This window comes from Atractosteus spatula, chromosome 14 (assembly GCF_055471065.1).
Source record: "Atractosteus spatula isolate fAtrSpa1 chromosome 14, fAtrSpa1.hap1, whole genome shotgun sequence".
In the NCBI taxonomy this organism is placed as follows: Eukaryota; Metazoa; Chordata; class Actinopteri; order Semionotiformes; family Lepisosteidae; genus Atractosteus; species Atractosteus spatula.
This window is the reverse complement of record NC_142719.1, coordinates 20,820,725-20,838,916: the sequence shown is the minus strand read 5'-3', so window position 1 is coordinate 20,838,916 and position 18,192 is coordinate 20,820,725. Positions and strand designations below refer to the sequence as shown.

The 18,192-nt window shown below is 40.0% G+C and overlaps 1 protein-coding gene across 2 annotated transcripts in view; it reads right to left on the bottom strand.

Moving 5' to 3' along the window:
• kcnt2b (potassium sodium-activated channel subfamily T member 2b) overlaps nt 1–13,061 on the bottom strand; it is a 179,567-nt gene extending 166,506 nt beyond the window's left edge. Inside the window, exon 1 of one of the 2 annotated variants that reach the window (XM_088932148.1) lies at nt 12,970–13,061. In XM_088932148.1, coding sequence (XP_088788274.1) covers nt 12,970–13,058 — 89 coding nt within the window. In that variant the 5' untranslated portion in view covers nt 13,059–13,061. The remainder of the gene's footprint in view (nt 1–12,969) is intronic. The other variant, XM_088932147.1, reaches the window with a different exon arrangement.
• Nucleotides 13,062–18,192: the final 5,131 nt, after the last annotated feature.

Genomic DNA, 18,192 nt, shown 5'->3' with positions numbered 1-18,192 from the left:
AAAATTAATGAAAAGGGAAAGCTTTTAAAAAAACTGCCCCTTTAAAAATCTAGGATTCTGTAATCTGGGGTACAAGACAATTTAGTGAGGAGTAAGGAATGCCACACAGAGTGATCTGCCATAGAGCCGGATAAAGTTTATGTTGGCCAAGAAAAAAGCCATTAAGACAAAAAGCTATTTTATCCCAGAGTTTCATGACTGCAATGAACCATGGCCTCCTGGAGACAAGAACAGTACATCTGCACTTCATTAGAGTCAAGACAATGTGTGTGTTAAGATATCCATTCAACAATGTGTGGGAGAAAATATGTGTAGGATGACAGCTCTTCTGGCTACAGTATGTAAGGTCTGAAAACCTTCTAGTAATTATTGTGGAAGAATGCATATTCTGTATGTATACAAACATGTGCATGTAGTGGACACATACATATCTATATACATCCCAGAATCGCACTCTGTATTGGTGCTTTTTTATTTGCTGAGCACAGCAATGTCTGAATTAGGTTAGGTCCAGGTTAGAACATTCCTATGAAACATGCCGTTTAAACTTTAATGCTTTAGATGGACCATCTCAATGCATAGTATCTCTCTCTCCACGGTCTCCCATCTTGGCACCAACCAGACCCAGGCTTACTTACTACTTACAGGGGAAGCCTTAATTTAACTTAGACAAAATCAAAAATTGCCTAAATGAAAAATCAGGAAGCACGATTATGAAATGATATACAGTACCTGACCTCACCAGTCTCTATTTCATAACTTCACAGATAGATCATGGGATGATCTTAACAGGACAGGGAATTAAAGAAAATCACAACAAGTATAAACACACCTGGGCTTTGGACTGAAAACAGGAAAATAAATGTCAATGCTATTATTATAGAGAATCATTACATATGAGTATTAAATTACTTTTATCCAAACTGACTTACATTTGCATGACTGACATTATTCATAAATAGCACTGGGTCTTTTACTGCAGCAATCTCAGTGAGGTGACATACTCATGGGTACAATAGCGTCCCATCTGGGATTTGAACACACATTCTCCTGACTTCAGAAACCTAAGCACTCCTCTGCACTGCTGCATGAAGATACTGGTACTGCTGGTGACAGAAAGCCCACACTGTGAAAAGCTTTGAATGCAGAGCAGGAGGATTGCGATGAGAAAGGCAAGTTTACAGTAAACTGTATGTCATTTTCATAACTTTGAGACAGTTCAATACCAAACCTGTTTTTCCTAAATTGTGTTTCAGAAAAATGTTCATGTCTATAATTTTACCTGCTTACATCTGCCCTTTAACAGAAGCACAAAGCAGCTTTGCTTTTGCTGTCACTCAAACACCAATTTAAAATATTTCAATATCCAAAAGTTAGTGTTTCTGGTCTATAAAATTAATTAATCTTGACAAGAGCCAAGCAAGTTCTTTGTGTCAGAAGAATGTACTATGACATATAGTACAGATCAACAGATATGTGCGCAGTGATTTCTGCTGCGATTAAGTGCTAGCTACCCAGGTACATCCACTATACAGACAGCTGGAAACTTGTCCAATTAATCCCATCACTTGTTGTAGGTTTCACAGTGACAGCTGGTTAGATATGTACCTGTTACACTTGTCAACTCACACTTACTGTTCAGAAATCTCCTTCACTGCTTGACACCATTGCAAGACAGCTCCCAAGATAGGCTCCCTTCATCTACAGTTACACTGTGCAAAAGCTAATTCTCCACTCTAGACTAGCTGTTGAGAGGTACAATCTTGCCACGTTAAGAATATGGACCTGTGAACTCATGGAATAAAGAGATTTAAAGTCTCTTGTTGAGCTATTTACCGTGAGGTCTCCCTTATTTTCACTGCAAACAGGTTGATAAATATTCTAAGAAACAAGATTAGGTTACTTCCATTCTAAAAAGTAAAAAGAAAGAATAAAACACAATGTATATGATGCTGAGCCTGCTTCACTTCTTCAGGTATCAGGATAATCATAACAGGCACACAAACAAACAGCACAGCAAAACCACATGAAAAAACAGCTGTTTCTCAGTCAATGATCTCTGCCACCTCAGCAGTATTTTCCTTTGGATTTTGTGGACCGACACCTCTTTGGCATCCAAAACTATTACATGCAGTGGCCTACAGCACATCTTTCCTAAAGGAACTCATCCTAATGCTATCTGAACCTGGTCTAAGCCAGCTTCCAAGAACTGGAAAAATTAAGATTTATGATGTCCGACCATAACACAAGAAAGAATAACATAACCAAAGATGAAACTTTATGTTGTGTCATTGTTAAGCCAAATGAAAAATGACCCAAGTGTGTTTCTAGTACTAGTCTGAAAGCACACCGACAAGCATTTTCATGTGAGTAGACATGACGGGAACACATAAGATCAAAACTACTAGAGGTATTCTGGCTCAGACGCTTATCATTGCGGGAGCACTGTCTGCTAAGGCGGACAATCTGTTTGTTCTGTTTTAACCGGTTAGTCATTTTCTTAAATCTCTAATACAGTAAAGTTACCATTTGACAGCAGGCATTGGTGTGACACCACTCACATTTCTCCAACATCACAAATTTTTGTAGCATAGATGACCTATGGATGGATCTGTTACTTCAGTACATCATCCCATGTCCCCCCACAGTACAAAAGATCTTACAGATCACCTCCAGAACTGGATGTCCAAACTTTGGTGACACCCTGAGTTCCTCCACTGCGCATGTTAACTTTTTATCAAGCCCTGTTGGGATTGTGGATTTTAGTGAGCCCCCCACTCAGCTCTCACTCCTGCCTTGTGCTGTTGAGTGTTAATGTGTGGATGGAGCTCCCTTTTGTGACCTGCCTCTTTTACTCATATAGAAGGTAGATATGTCTAGAAAATCTCCTTTGCCATTCATTGGTACACCTTCTTCAGTTTTTGTCACCCCTGTGAAATCAGAGTCCCAACAAACCCCTGCGTTCCCCTTTCAAAAGACTCCCATGATTCTCCTCAGATGAGACTGTTTCCTCAGGCTGACTTCTGGGACTTACAGTATCTACTTGGCTGCGTTCTGCATAGATGACAACTCTGACCATCAGCTTCTAGGACTCCCTCTCCAATTAGCTGATACTGGAATCTGACACTACTTCCTCCATCTGTTGGTCCAGGGCAAGACAGTGCTTTCTATCAAGGCAACAGCGCCTTCTATCTGCCAGTTTTGGGCATGACAGTGCCTTCTGTCAAGGCAGCAGCTCCTTCCATCTGCCGTTCCTTTTACCAAGATTGTGCTTGAGGGTACACTTTCTTTTTAGATAGTACCTCCCTCTGTCAGCTCTAATTTAGAGTATAGTTGACTCATCTTCTATAACCATACCTCTTTCCTGTGCTGATTCTGATCTCCATTCCTTGGAATGCTTTTAATACACATACCAACTGACTACGCATCTGTGATTAATTCCATGAATGTATTATGTCTACATTCTCACTTGAAGGACAACAGTACTGCCCATGCCTCGTGCTTCTCAGGTGTGTGTAGTTTACCCTGTGTAGTTCCCACAAAAATTTCATAAGGGTGACATACTACACATATTAAACGGCCAGTTGAAAGAATTGACAATGTTCAGTACCAAGTAGTAGGCATATCTCTATGGCACAAGCTTCAATACATCATATTCTGCTAGTCAGTTTCAGAGCCTTGTGCAACCCCCATTTACTTCCCCTATGAGCTATGAGCCTGAGGATTCTTTTCGAGATCCTTTATCCCTCCTCACATACTGTATACAAACATGTAGTGCAACTGATGCACAATGTGCTGCAGAAGAAGAATAAAACAATAAATAGGTGCTAATTATGTAAAACAAGCAGCATGTTATCATAGCATTGTATTGTTCCTTTTTAGTTCCCTATCTTATTGTCCCTGATCTGCCTGCTTCTCTCCTGTGACTTGTGCTCAGAGCATTTGCCCTTCTAACTGTTTATTCAGTGCTGATATTGGTTACTATCAGAGTTAAGTGTTATCTGAGCAGCAGGGCAAAACAAAACCCATGCAAAGTCACCTTTTGACTTTCGACAGCTGATAAAACAATACAAGCACAAAACACCCCAAATATTCTCTTTCAAATTCTCTTTCTAACTTGGTATGAGAAACCTTCAGCCCTGATGTTGGGCTTTGATAGTTAGCCTTCTGAAAGTTCATAGAAGGTGTTAGCTCTTCTCTCAAAGCACAGTTGCTCTGAAATTATTATCTTTGGTGATGAAATACAGTATTACCATCCATGTGGAATGAGTCCCTATTGCTTGTTTCCACTACTTTTCCAGGGGCAATTTTAAAATAGTGTTTGAAAAATAAGCAAGGACTTAATGAAAAATACTTAATATTGTGCCTTTAGGACTTAACTAAAATCACAATATTTTAAAATATTTTTCATGAAACTTAGCTAATCTAAAAGTCTAAAGCTAGATACCAAATCTATGAACAGGCAGACTTGAAACAGCCACAGGAGAGATGGTTCAGGAACTAGGAATGTCAGTCCATTATACATTTGGTTGTATGAGTGTCAAAATGTTATCCAACCCCATGTGTTGTGGCCAAAAGACATCATTAAGGTCCAATCTTTGACTGCTGTTAATTTAGTTTACAGATTTTGTCCTGTTGTTTGTCGTGAAAAGAAGGGAGATTAACTATATTGACTGCTGTTGCTCATTATTGACCCATCTCCCTGTTGAAATCAAGGGGGAGCATTCCACATTCCACAAACACTGCCTTACTAACTGGACTGGAGGTTTATTTATTCAAAGATGGATTCCAAACCTGCAGTTAAAACATATAATTAACATATAATTGCATTTTCCATTTGTTTTTTCCCAGCCTTCACTCCAGACATACACTGCAGCAAAACATATAAGACTCTTACTGCACTGGGTCTAGTCCGTCTCCTGTTGTAAAACAGCAGACTTTAACAATCAGCACCAGACATTGAATTTTTTAAGCTTCTTACCTTCCTTGGGAGAAATGTACACCATAGCCCTGCAGGTGATGTTAAGATAACATGAAATATCTGGGCTTTCTGCTTCATCAGAAGCCAGCTGCTTGCATTCAGAATAAAATATGAAATGGTTCATGCTGCTACACAATGGGAGTCTGGTCCATTTCCATGTATGTATGTATGAGAAAATGGAATTAAAGGCTTCTAGATATAAGAAAGAGCTCCATAAATGCATGTTTTTATGATTTTCATAGCTTTCAAAGACATTAAGGATTTTCAATATTGCTGAGGCTGCATACTAATGTGCAAGAACATTTCAAGCATCGAAACAATATAACTACCCTGTAACTTCAGATATTTTATGTACTGTAGACAGCGTTGTTTTTACATAAGCAGTATAACTTTAAAGTCTTTAAGTGCACGGTTCTATATTTAGTTTGTCATTTTTATGTTTCATTTTGCTATAGCTACCACTTCCAGTGCTGACATGATATACAGTATACAAGGACTTAATACTGAGAATTGAAGACAGTTGCCTCTCCTTCTGCTCAGTGAACTGAACCAGAGAGAGATAGACTATACCAGTGTGAACTGTAGAACTAGCTTAGATGCTGGGACAGTCCCAGTAGTCCAGATCAGCTTCATTACTGGTGTCATTTTCAGACGAGGGTGTGATCTTCCCACTAAGAACCAGTCCATTCCATATTAGGGCACAAGCAGAGGGCCTTCAGAAATTAGCAGAGTTAATTACGAACTGGCAGTTTCAAACTTTAGAGATAAAAAAAGTATTGCTAGTTGTAAATTAAAAATAAAGCTTTGGCAATAAAGTATAGGCTGAAAAATGTACTTTTCCCAAATGTTTTACAAGGTGAAGAAAAAGGCCTGGGGATTAAAAGATTTTTAAACACTAGCTAAAACAGAAGGCTATGAAAAATGGAAGAGAGAGAGGAAAAAAAGGGTGACCAGATAAGGACCGTTTTCACGCGACATTTGATAATGAAATCTTTTTTATTAAACTTTGATGAGCTAGCCCCAGAATAATGGAGCCGCTCGATTCCGAGATAATTCCCATGTCATCAATCATCAAGAGCAAATACACTACATATAAAAATCAGCACTAAGAGGAAGAAAAGAAGGAGCATCCACGGACACAGGCACTACCAAAAGGGAATTAGTTGACTCATCCTTCCGACCAGCACACTGACTTTGAAGATGTTTCCTGAATGATAGTGGTTTTGAATTGTATCTACCACACATATGCCTTTTAAAAGGAGAATCTTTAAAAAACTGAAAGAGTATAGCCTAATATCCTTTCCCCACAGCCATCATCTATGCAAAGATAACATCCAATTTTAATCCACTGAAACTGAGCATTCTGGATCCTTGAGGATGGATAAATCTGGTGCATTATAGTGCATTTCATTGATCACTCCAATTTTCTTTGTGGAGTGGTGTCATCTAAACCATCTCCAGCTTAACACCAGCAAGACCAAATAAAAGATCTTGGACTCCCGAAGGAATAAGTCTCCGCTGAACTCTGTTTCCATCCAGGGTGAGGACATAGAGGGCGTACAGTCCTACAAGTACTTAGGGGTACACCTGGATGATAAGCTGGAGTGGTCTGGTAACACCGACGCACTATACAAGAAAGGTCAGAGCCGACTCTATTTTCTTAGGAGGCTCAGGTCCTTTGGTGTGTGTGGAACACTGCTACACATTTTTTTTGAATCAGTGGTGGCGGCGGCCATCTTCTACGATGTTGTGTGCTGGGGCAACAGCATCATGACAAGAGATGCAAATAGGCTCAATAAACTCATCAAGAAGGCTGGCTCTGTGTTGGGGTTGAGCCTTGACCCCTTGGAGGTGGTGGCTGAGAGGAGAATGCTGACCAAGCTCACAGCCATCATGAACAACGCCTCTCATCCGTTTCATGGGACTGTTACTGGGCAGCGGAGCACTTTTAGCAACTGACTGCTCTAGCAAGGGAACGTTTCCGCAGGTCTTTCCTCCCGGCGGCTGTCAGAGTGTATAACACTGCCCTATGCTAGGACTGTTAGCCCTTCATTTGCTCATCTATGGACAGCATGTTGCTCCATTGTACTTTTTTTTTGACAATCAGTCTGTATATACCTATGCACATTTTGCACATATTTTTTTGTTTTTACAGTGACTATGATCATCACATTTTGCACACACCTATGTATTTATTTCTATTTATTTTATTTATATTTTGTTGTCTTTTGTTTTATAACTATTCTGATGTCTGTTTTTGCTTGTCTTGGGCTGGACTGCTGTAACACATCAATTTCCCTACAGGATTAATAAAGTCTTATCTATCTATTTTCAGAAACTGAAGATATAGGGAAACACTCATCTCTTTTATTTCAATATTCTCTAAAATAAAAACTATATCACTCTTCTGTTAATAACACTAAATTTTGTTAGAAGTCCTGTTAAATGATGATTAAGAGCAGCCTGCATTGAACACGGGACTGTCTAGGACCAGGAAAGGGCATCACTAACCATGTGAAGTTGGTAAAATGGGATAACAAGGTGAATATTATTTCTAATCTTTCCAATTTCCCCTCTGCTTAATATGCAAGACTTAACAACTGATGACCAAGGACCCAAACATTCCTAGTTTTCATCCCTGCTGGGCTCACTCTCAATTACTCTGTCAATCTCTTAATTCAGCCAACGATAACTGCTGTGTGGCTGCTCATTCCAAATCCAAGTGTGAAAATGTGCAATCAGCCCACACATCTCCATGGGTTTATCTGTATGTTGGTACAGCTGTTGAGGAAATAAATGCAATAGTGAGTTAGCTTGAAGAGCAAGTGACAATTACACATTCAGAAGGACTGATCTGCATGTGGGCGTGGTTGCCAATTCATTGGTGACCAAGACATATCACAATTGGACAATTTTGGCATCCTGCCCTGAAAATGAAACAATGAGGAGACAGAACTCAGTTAACTGAATTAGACAACCAAGAGGACTTCTTCCAAATGAACAGTAAACCTTGAACCAGGTAACACCAGGTAAAGTGGAAACTGTGTGCATGTACATTGAAAACCAAAATCAGGAGGCACTTCTCTATGCAAAAGGTTGTGGAACAAGCTACCTAGTCAAATGGCTGAAGCAGATACTTTGGTTTCATTCAGGTGGTGGCTGGATAAGATACTGGGATCAGTATGGCCACCTTTTATTTGTATCCCTTCTTATGATCTTAGGGATTAAGACCATAATTACATATAGGATTTATTTTCTTTTCAGCAACCAAAGATTTCACCAATTAAATTGTAGGATCAGCATTACTAGCTTGGGGGAGTTAGTGTAATGTATTAATTAACAGAAGCCAAAAGCAAATTCATAATTTCGCCACTGGAAGAATATTTTTAAATTAGTGCAATTATAAAATATGCAAGATTGTTTCAATTTTATTAAAATAAAATCTATTATTATCTATAACCCAGGTGTATCTGAATGCTGCTAAGTGGTAATTGGTATTCAGAATCTGACAAATAAATGGTCAGGACAAACAAACTTCACTTAAATGAGTTAATCATTGCATCCATCCATTTTCTAATCGCTTCATCCAATATAGAGTCATGGGGGAGCCGGAGCCTAACCTGGCAAGCACTGGATGGGATGCCAGTGCACCGCAGGGCAGACAGACACAAAAACAGACATGCATACACTCACACTAGGGCCAATTTTCCCAGAAGCCAGTAAATCTAACATTATGTCTTTGGACTGTGGGAGGAAACAAGAGCAGCAGGAGGAAACCAACACAAACACAGGGAGAAAATACAAACTACACACAGGTAGCAGGTCTAGAACTGAACCCAGGGCCCCAAAGATGCAAGGGAGCAGTGCAGTACACTACACCACCTTTTCTCCCTAAATATGTCAATGTGGTGGCAAAATTTTCAAAAATGTCAAATCTGTGATTCGAATGATAATGCTACACATGGGTGGCAGTTTTATTGCTTTAGCGTGCCTCTTTTAATTGGCCGTCGATAAGGAACTTGAGTATCAAGTGAGTAACTTGAGAAATTGTGTAAAATACTTAGATCGAAGGAATTCCAGCACAGCCTGCTACAGTTTGATCTGCTTTCTAAATTGGCCTAATTGTTCAATTGACAGGACAAAATTGAACACCTCTCTCTAGGCCTCAGGTACTGAGCACTCTAAATTCTTCAAATTGTCAAACATCATTTTTAAAAAGAATTTGCAAACGAGCAATAATTAGTTCATTTAGTAACAGCAGAAAGGCAGAGGAGCTGAGGCTTGGAATTTGAAGCCTCTGACTCAGGTCAATGAAGCGATTTACAGGCAGGTAAGTATCTATCCCCTGACTAATCTCAATCCTCTATATGACTGGGCACAGATCAGTCAGAGCTTCAATACTTACCTGCCTCTGATCGCTTCGTCGATCTAAGTCAGAGGCCTACAAACTTGATTCATGGAAGAACAGAACGGGAAATATCCTTGCTGGCCAGAATATTACTCCCCAACCCCATCTGAAGAATACTCTCTTAGAGCCAGGCAAGTGGGCCAGAACCAGATAAGATAAGATCACTTTATTGGCCATATACAATTTCTTGCATTAGGAATTTGTCTTTTCACATACCCCAGCTTACTCTCCATGAGACACACAGACGGTGAGAAAGAAGCTTGGGGTCAGAGCACAGGGTCAGCCATTTATACAGTGCCCCTGGAGTAGGATTCCTCTACCAGCCACGGGACTTGAACCAGTAACCTTCCAGCCACAGTCGCAGATCCTTAGCCACAGTGCCACCGCTCCACCCCAGAGCTCAATCCTATTGAAAACATGCAGGGCAGTCCCATCTACCATGACTTATCATCACAAGTTCTAATGAGGGTGATCCTGTTAGACAAACTGGATAGAACTGTGTTGCTCATATTTTAAAACCAGGTTTAATTAATTAGCTACACTTATGTAGCTCTCTTCTGGACACTCCATTAAAGCGCTTTACAGGTAATGAGCACTGCCCTCCACCACCACCAATGTGCAGCATCCACCTGCACCAGAACGTTCACCACACATCAGCTATCAGTGGGGAGAAGAACAGAGTGATGAAGCCAATAAAGAGGCCATGATTGGTAAAGGCCAATGGGAAATTTGGCCAGGACACCCCTACTCTTTTTGAAAAACACCCTGGAATTTTTAGTGACCACAGAGAGTCAGGACCTTGGTTTTACGTCTCATCCAAAAGACGGCACCTTTTTACAGTATAGTGTCCCTATCAGTATACTGAGGCATTAGGACCCACACAGACCACATGGTGAACACCCTCTGCTGGCTCCACTAACTAACTGACTGGGCTCACACCTGCTTAACTTTAACAGGTTGCCAGTTGTGAGCTGCAGAATGATATGGTTGCTGGCCATAATGCACACAACATCCCACAAGAGCTGTTCTTGATGGTGGCAGACAACCAATATATTTTCCACTGGGGATTATTATGCTTTGGGTAATATATCGATGGGCTCATCTTGTAGTCCAGCAGTAGTAGAGCATTCAATTTCCATAACACTCTGCTTCTTAAGAGAGATAGGACTGAGGCCTCACTGTCTTGATTCAGCTTCCAGTTAGCTGCTGTTTTATATGGAAAAGTGTGCAAATGATCAACGTTATGACATAGCAATATCTGACATGCAAGTTTTGAAAAAGAAAGCTGGGTCCTCTCTCCTCGTTTATTCGAGATTAGCTTTTACTTCTAACTCCCGCTATTCCATATCAAATCCAAAACGGAGCTGTGCGGTTCCTCGCTATCGCTGAAAAGCAACTTTTTTTTTTTACCATTTAAAGGTCTTTTGTTGTAACTCCATGCTTTTTCACAGGGGAAACAACACCAATGCGGAAAGCAGACACTAAAGGAGAGCAGAGAATGGAGAAACACTTCTTTCCTGTAAAACGTGTTTAAGTGAAATGTTAAAGTGGTGTAAAAAGATAGGCAGATAGAGAACCGAGGGGAGAAAAATTTAACACCACAGAAACAGGAAGATAAAAAATGAGAAGGCAGTTAAGGTCTATCATAATTGTTAACTAAGTAAAAAACTGCGACCATTAAGCCCCTCTAATGCTCAGCTGAAAAGTAATGAAAAGATTCGGGCGCTCTCCAAACTCTTCTTTCGGAGACAAACAAGATACTCCAGGTCTATGCACTTGTCACTACGAGTCACTGTAAAACCTCCATTGCATTTAGTGAACAGAAAAAAAATCATAATACAAACCACAAATATTATTGCTAGGAATACACTCCGGGGCAGTAAATAGGCACACGTAAATACAATTGCCGTTGATGCTAAGCAGTTTCTCTAATGCTCAGTGGCGGGTTTGATTGGAACTTGGATCTACGCAGTTTTTTTCCTGTCGCTGTAATCTAAATGCGCTACATCTGAGACACGTCTAGGACTCCGCAAGCGCGGGCTGAACTAATTCAGATTCCTCTGAAGCATGAAAAGTATTTTTGCTTCCTTAACAGCACTGGAAGACCGAGCCGTTTCCGCGCAGCTGTGCACACTAAACCTCTCCAAAAAGCCGTGAAATGAGGGGGTTCCATTTTCTATTACTGTTAAACCCATGAGATTCCAATAACACCATACATGAAGGATAAAATGAGACAATCTGGATTTTTAGTGTTTATATTTTGTCTTTACTCATTTAGTTAACAGGCAAAAACCTACCTCCCTATCAACCGTTTAAACATATTTCTTGCATTATAGAACAATTATTTTTATTCTTATGCGTTTTGCATTAAAACAGAAACACGTCAAGGTCACAAGATCCTGATTATTTATAAAAACAAAACAAAAGGCAACTAGTCTGTTATAATTAACACTCACAAGTCTATCATCAAGATCTGAATGCCCATATGAAAGCAAATGTAGATTTGTGTACAGGAACGCAGCATTGCAAACCCATAAATACGCTACATTAATATAGGTACATGACTCGCCAAACCAGATCACAAATTAGAAGTTCGTTAATGAAGAATCCAACGCTCAGTTGCTGATCTATTATGAATATATTCACGATTCATAAAATAAAACCCAACTGTCAAGTCCGGGGGATGACGGTGATTGTGTGAGGACCGGTGTTTTGTTTTAGAAAAGAACACGGCCAAATAAACTTTCTGCGTACACAAACGGTGTACCTAATTACATGGTTAACTTAATTGCAAGACATTCCGTATTTTGTCATTATTGCATATAGCTTTATACAGACAGAAAAATACGTTTGGATAATTTTATTGCAAATTACTAATACCAAGAAAATACTGAACGATAACCACATTGACCCAGTGCTTTTATGCCAAATTCCGATAACTGGAACTGCAGTTCCAACACGAATAAAGTTAGTGTGGTCCTCATAGTTCAGCTGAAGTATCCACACAGGTTGAATAAGAACTGTACACTGGAAAACGTGTACCTTCTCTGCATCTTGAAAGCAAATACCCTGATGCTGCGATTCTTGCAGATGCCTTGAAGGTAGCAGCCTCAGATATATTTATAAAACTGGGCAGGAGCTGATCAATTGCCACCGGGCATCAGGGAAGACAGATCGACGTTGCGTTTATTTGCTGTGGGGAAGCACAGTGCTGCTGCAGCCCGGTGTCTCTCTTCTACAGTCTGGTATTAAGGCACAAAAATACAGCCTGTAGCATTAAGCCAGCAACGTGTTGTCACTGGGCTGTAATTAACCCTGACAAAATTACTCAACCGCTGTCCTTGCATAAACAACAGGTTCTCGACCACTTGTATAAAGCAAAACGTGGAGTTTCTGGCTTTTCCTTCCTGTCAATAAACAAAATTATCAGGAAAAAAGAAAGCTATGATTATGTAAGGAATGAAGAAACGACAAAACGGCGCATTCTAATGCTTATTTAAATATTTGCTCCTATCTGCAAGAACATTATAAATCATTAACGCATTATTTGTTTTTTGAAGCATTTGTCAGCTTTGCTCACCTGTCGTCCGCTTGCCAGTCCCCGAGCAGCAGGTCTCGGAACCGATACCGCGGCGGCAGCGGCAGAACATCCTTTTCCAGCTCCACCATGTTCGTTAAGCTCCGAACCTCTCCGGTAAAAATAAAAATACGCCGCTGTAGAGATCGCACCTCCGGCGTCGGCTCCCTAGAGCAGACCCTCTATCTCCGGTTTCTTAATTGTTACCGTTATTATACAAAAAAAAAGAGTCACTGGTATGGGTTTAGCGGTTCGGTCCCACTGAGCTCACCTCGGCACAGCATGTGGACTGGCTTGGTTCGCTATAAGGCTTTGCGCTCGTTTGACATGCGGAACACGAGTCCCAGAACTACTGGGCAACTGGTTGCTTTCAGCTTAGACCTGCTTTCTGCTAACAAGTGGCGGCTGCTGGTCTGATCTCACTGAATGCAGCTGTTTAATTTGCCTACTATAATGATAGGGGCTACACCCGCTGTACTTACAAGTCAACAGCGAGCATCACTGCGCTGTAGCGGTACTAAATCCTTTAACCCGCATGGCAAGAAGAATTGTTTTGTACCTGCAACCCGAGTGTCCGTGATTACTAAGAAGTGATCTATTGAAATAGAAGGCTTTTCAAATTTTGATAAGACGCAGTATCAACAACAGTAGGTCGCCTATTTTTTTTTTTACAGCCTGATTGCAAACGAAGGGGGTTAAGGTTTTTTCCCACTTGCAATGAACCTTCGGGGTGTTCATTAGTTCTCCTAAATTGGATATTCCTGGGTCAACCGAAAAGAAAGGTCAGAAAAGAAATAAGATGTAAGTGACCCTAATCAATTCCCCTGCACATTGTGTCATTGTGTTAATCAGGTTTGAAGTCCTTAGAACAACACTGATGGGAATTAAATTTCCCCTTTTCCACTGCCTTCATTCGCTCACAAACAAGCCCTAAACGCAGATTCACACTCGGTTCGGTAAACTGACGGGGATATACTGTATTCATACCAATTCAACTGTCAAAGAACAGCAGTTTTGCCTGCTTTCCTAAAACCTGTATCTTTTTTGCTTGGAAAATGTGTATTTCACTCCGTATTTTGTTAGGGGGAAAAAACATTAGACTTCCAAATTCCAACTTGCAAATTAAGATGGTGTATTTAGTGTTTTTTTATTTAGCAGAGATCATTCCATGGGGAGGTAAGTCTAAAATAAAACGCAGTATCTGTTTTATTTATTCTGAGGGCTTTATCAACCACTAACTAGAGGAATAGATTATTCCTACCAGCCCTACTCAAATTAAAACATCTCGATTTTACTACATGATCTTGTGTGGTCGAGGGAACAGAAGACGTCAGGTATCTTCAATCAGGCATTCCCAAACCTTTACAGCTACACTTGAATGAGTATAGAAGTGAAATACATTAACTTGTTTAGGGGTGCGCAGTCCAGCTCCTGGAGACTTGGTGTTTGCGGGTTTTCAATGACGCTTCAAAGCTGCAGCAGTTGCAGAGTTTGATAGGCTTGGTCCACTTAAGTCACTGGCTTTAATACTAAGGGACGCATTAAATTGTAAGCTACCTGGCGGAAAAATGCAAGTGCTAATATTTATGGCACATGTTTATGTCTGTAGTTAATACACACCATTTATGGGGGGAAAGGAATTACTAAAATTCCCATAGGCCTATCCCCGCTTCCCCATCGCCCGTGAACGAGCCAGGGGGCTTTGCGTGATTTCTAACGTTTAAGCACGCAACCAGAAAGAACATTCTACTCATTCACACGACTTGCAAATATATTTGTCTAGATGTATGCATGAAACGTTAGCGACAATAACTACCGAGACTTCCAAGCGACATATGGGCCTGTGCTGTCTATGAATTAACTATGTACAGAATACGTGGCCATACAGAGGCCTCTCGCGGATCAGTGAAACAATGTATTTATTCTTTATGAGCACAGGAAAGAATAAGCTAATTCATTTTCAGTCGGTTGCTGTATTTTTGCTAGGGTATTTTACTGTCCAGAAAAGGCATAACATAGTGTCATTTCAACTACAGAAGACGACCCCAGGCTATCAATTTCATGTTTCAGTCAACCCGACCCTTATTGCACACCCAAACACATACTATGCATGATAATTGCAGTAAGAACGGAGTTTGTGTTACTTTTAAAAAGTTTCAGCATGTTTCCAGGTACATGCAACGCCGTGTCAGGCAACTAGAAAAGCGAGCCGTATCGCTTCTATGGATTTAACAGGTAATCGGGCAAATAGGACAGAAAAGGCTGGGATGAACTCCTTCAGTATTGCAGTTTGTGGCTTTGGCGACCCCTTCCGGGCACAGGGAGAACATCGCATCTATAATCGGGTTATTATGGAAATAGAACCGTTTGATCTTTCCAAAAGCGCTCATACTTTTCGAAAACAGATTTTATAATTATCTCAGACAAGATCTTATTGCTTATTTCGTTCTTACACGGCCATAAGCAGCTAAATTTCAGTTCTATAAAAATTGAAACCAAGCCAAACGAAGCATTGTAGCATTCAGTACCACTTCCCTTCATGATCAACATTACTTCACATAAAGTAAACAATGTTGTTTTGTTTTGCGATGGTAATTACTGTTCAGTACACAGAACTAATGTTTGGGACATTGCTACTGTATACTATTCTTTAAATGATGATTTTGAATTTGCAATGGTTAATTTACAATTCATTACAATTAACGTAGTTATTATTCCAGCACCTCCAAAAGATCAAGTTCGTTAGTGTGTATGCCATTTCGAGATTTTGGACTAAATAATATCGTTTTTTACGAATGCAGTGTAACAGAGTATTTTGGACATAACGACGTATTGTTCGATTTAATAGTGATGCGTCTATCAATTTTAAGGTTTCATGAAATTTGACTCACTATCACACACATTCTCAGCATCTCATAGGAATGTATTGTTTTTATAAGATAGATGCGCTCGGGTCCGAAGGACTAGGAAAAAGGGATGAATCTGAGTCTCTGTTCTAATTAAAATGTATTTTTTCATCCATTTTCAAAAACCGATTTTTGGACACCTACAAAGTTGCGGTGGGATGGAGCTCAAACCGGTGAACAGGGCTCTAACAGACATACGGAAGGACAATTTAGGAGCGCCAATAAACCAAGAGAGCATGTCTTTGGAAGGTGACAAGAAACCGAAGTACCAGGAGAAACGTAGGAAGAACACGCAAACTCCACACAGAAGGCAACCCAAACCAGAATCGAAACCCAGGAGCTATAAGACAGCAATGTGTCGACCAATTATTATTACTGTTACAATTAATGTGCACTTTCGTGTGTGGTTACTTCCTTATTCGGTAACAATCAAATTCTGGACAACATCTTTAAAAAACAATTCGTGGTAACACAATGATCTTCTGCTGAACACTGATCTGCGGGAATCGAGCTCTGAGAAAGTCGTGTATTGTGAAAGGAAACACGTTGCGTTACGTGACAAATAAAACACATCCAGATCTCATAGTCTGTAGCCATAGCAACATGCCAAAATCCCAAGCAAGACCTCCAAGGGTAACCCCGGTTCTTTCATGAAATTGTTTTAATTTGCGATTTACTGTTTTTCCCCGTTGACCCTTCTCCCTCTTTTGCCCTTTTGATTTAGAAAATGTTTCTTCTTTGAAAAAGATGCATTTCACTGAAGACGTTACGGAATTATTCATGATTGTTATAATTCGTATCGAAATAATGAACTCTAACTAACGTTGCGATTAAAAATAATTTAGAGGTAAAACATAACTACACGACGGTTTTCATTAAAATGGAATGGATCAAAACATACCAAAAGTAACACTGTTGCCATTGATATCAAACAAAAATTAGAAAATACGTATTTAAAAATACGATATTCAGAAGGAGATCAATCATTAAGTATTTTCTGATAGTTACTAGTCAGGTCTATTGGTAATATAAAAAAGCATCTGTGCCCAAAATTATGGTTGACATTACACATTGCAATGCACTTAGCAGAGTTAAATTGAACACATATGTTTTAAGACTTTATTAACCAGAATAGGTATCTCAATTTAATGCCAGCCGTCTATTACGCATTTTCACTTCATAACAAATCTTTTCCCAAGTACCTTGCCAGTACGGCCGGCTATTAGAAGCCTTGAATGATAACTGCGTTTCATTTAATAATTTAAAAAGCCATTCAAAATCTGAACACTGCAGACTTCGTTTAAAGAAAATACAATCTACGCAATGCTCTTATTACTGTGCCGTTTGTAATGCTACGTCTCACCTCAGACCGACCGTTTAGTGTCATTTTTATGTGTTCTCATCCAGTAATTGTTGCTCAATTTACAAAAACAAAACAGAGTAAGCGCTGCGGTAAGAAATGTGATCTGTTGTGCTGAAAAACAGCCCTGGCTACCAGACTTTAAAATTCTCCAGTTGACTCACCAGGTCCTACAGAGTCTCCCTTTTTCCTTTAAGATTTATAATTCTCACACGGCCCAGTTCGCTCGCCTCGTCCGGTTTCCTTTTGCTTCCTGAAAATTTCGGAGGTCACATCGGTCGTTAGGGGACCGAGTTTTTTTAAACTAATTTTTCCAATACACTTCCTGAGTATTAAAAACACCACTTCTGTTGCCGTCTTTAAATCTCCTCTCAAAACATAAGTTTTTGACGGCCTTTGATTCTTAAACACTTATAATATCTCAGTTACATCTGATTTTATCGTATTGTACCATTACCCCTCTGCTCGTGTAGCAGTGTAAGAAGAGAAGCAGGAGACTGGAACTTCCGCTCACTAGGTTATTGCCCTTTCAGAATACACGGGTATGCTAATCACTCAGGCAAAGGAGAGTAAGGTAGCCAAGTGGAGATAAGGTGTACAGAGCCAACTGCTCAGCCAGGGGTTTGGCGTGAGAATGCAGGAAAAAGGGAAAGGGAACCCCTATTTATAGTGGAGGGGAAAAGGTGACGTGAGAGTGTGAAATAGGTGATTTCAAGGTCATGTGCTCAGGCTCTCAGGGGTGCCATCTTCCAGAATTCTCCAGTATATGATAATTTATGTAGAGTTCCTTGAGAATGTTCTGCACTGAAAGACACTATATAAAAATACATTTGATTGACTTGCATTGATTTCTTACTTTTTCCATACACCATTTAATGGCAGTCAACTATGACAGCACCTGCTGCTGTGAAGGTTCTGGCAACAAGACCTCTGTATGTGTCAGCTGGAGGACAGATTTAT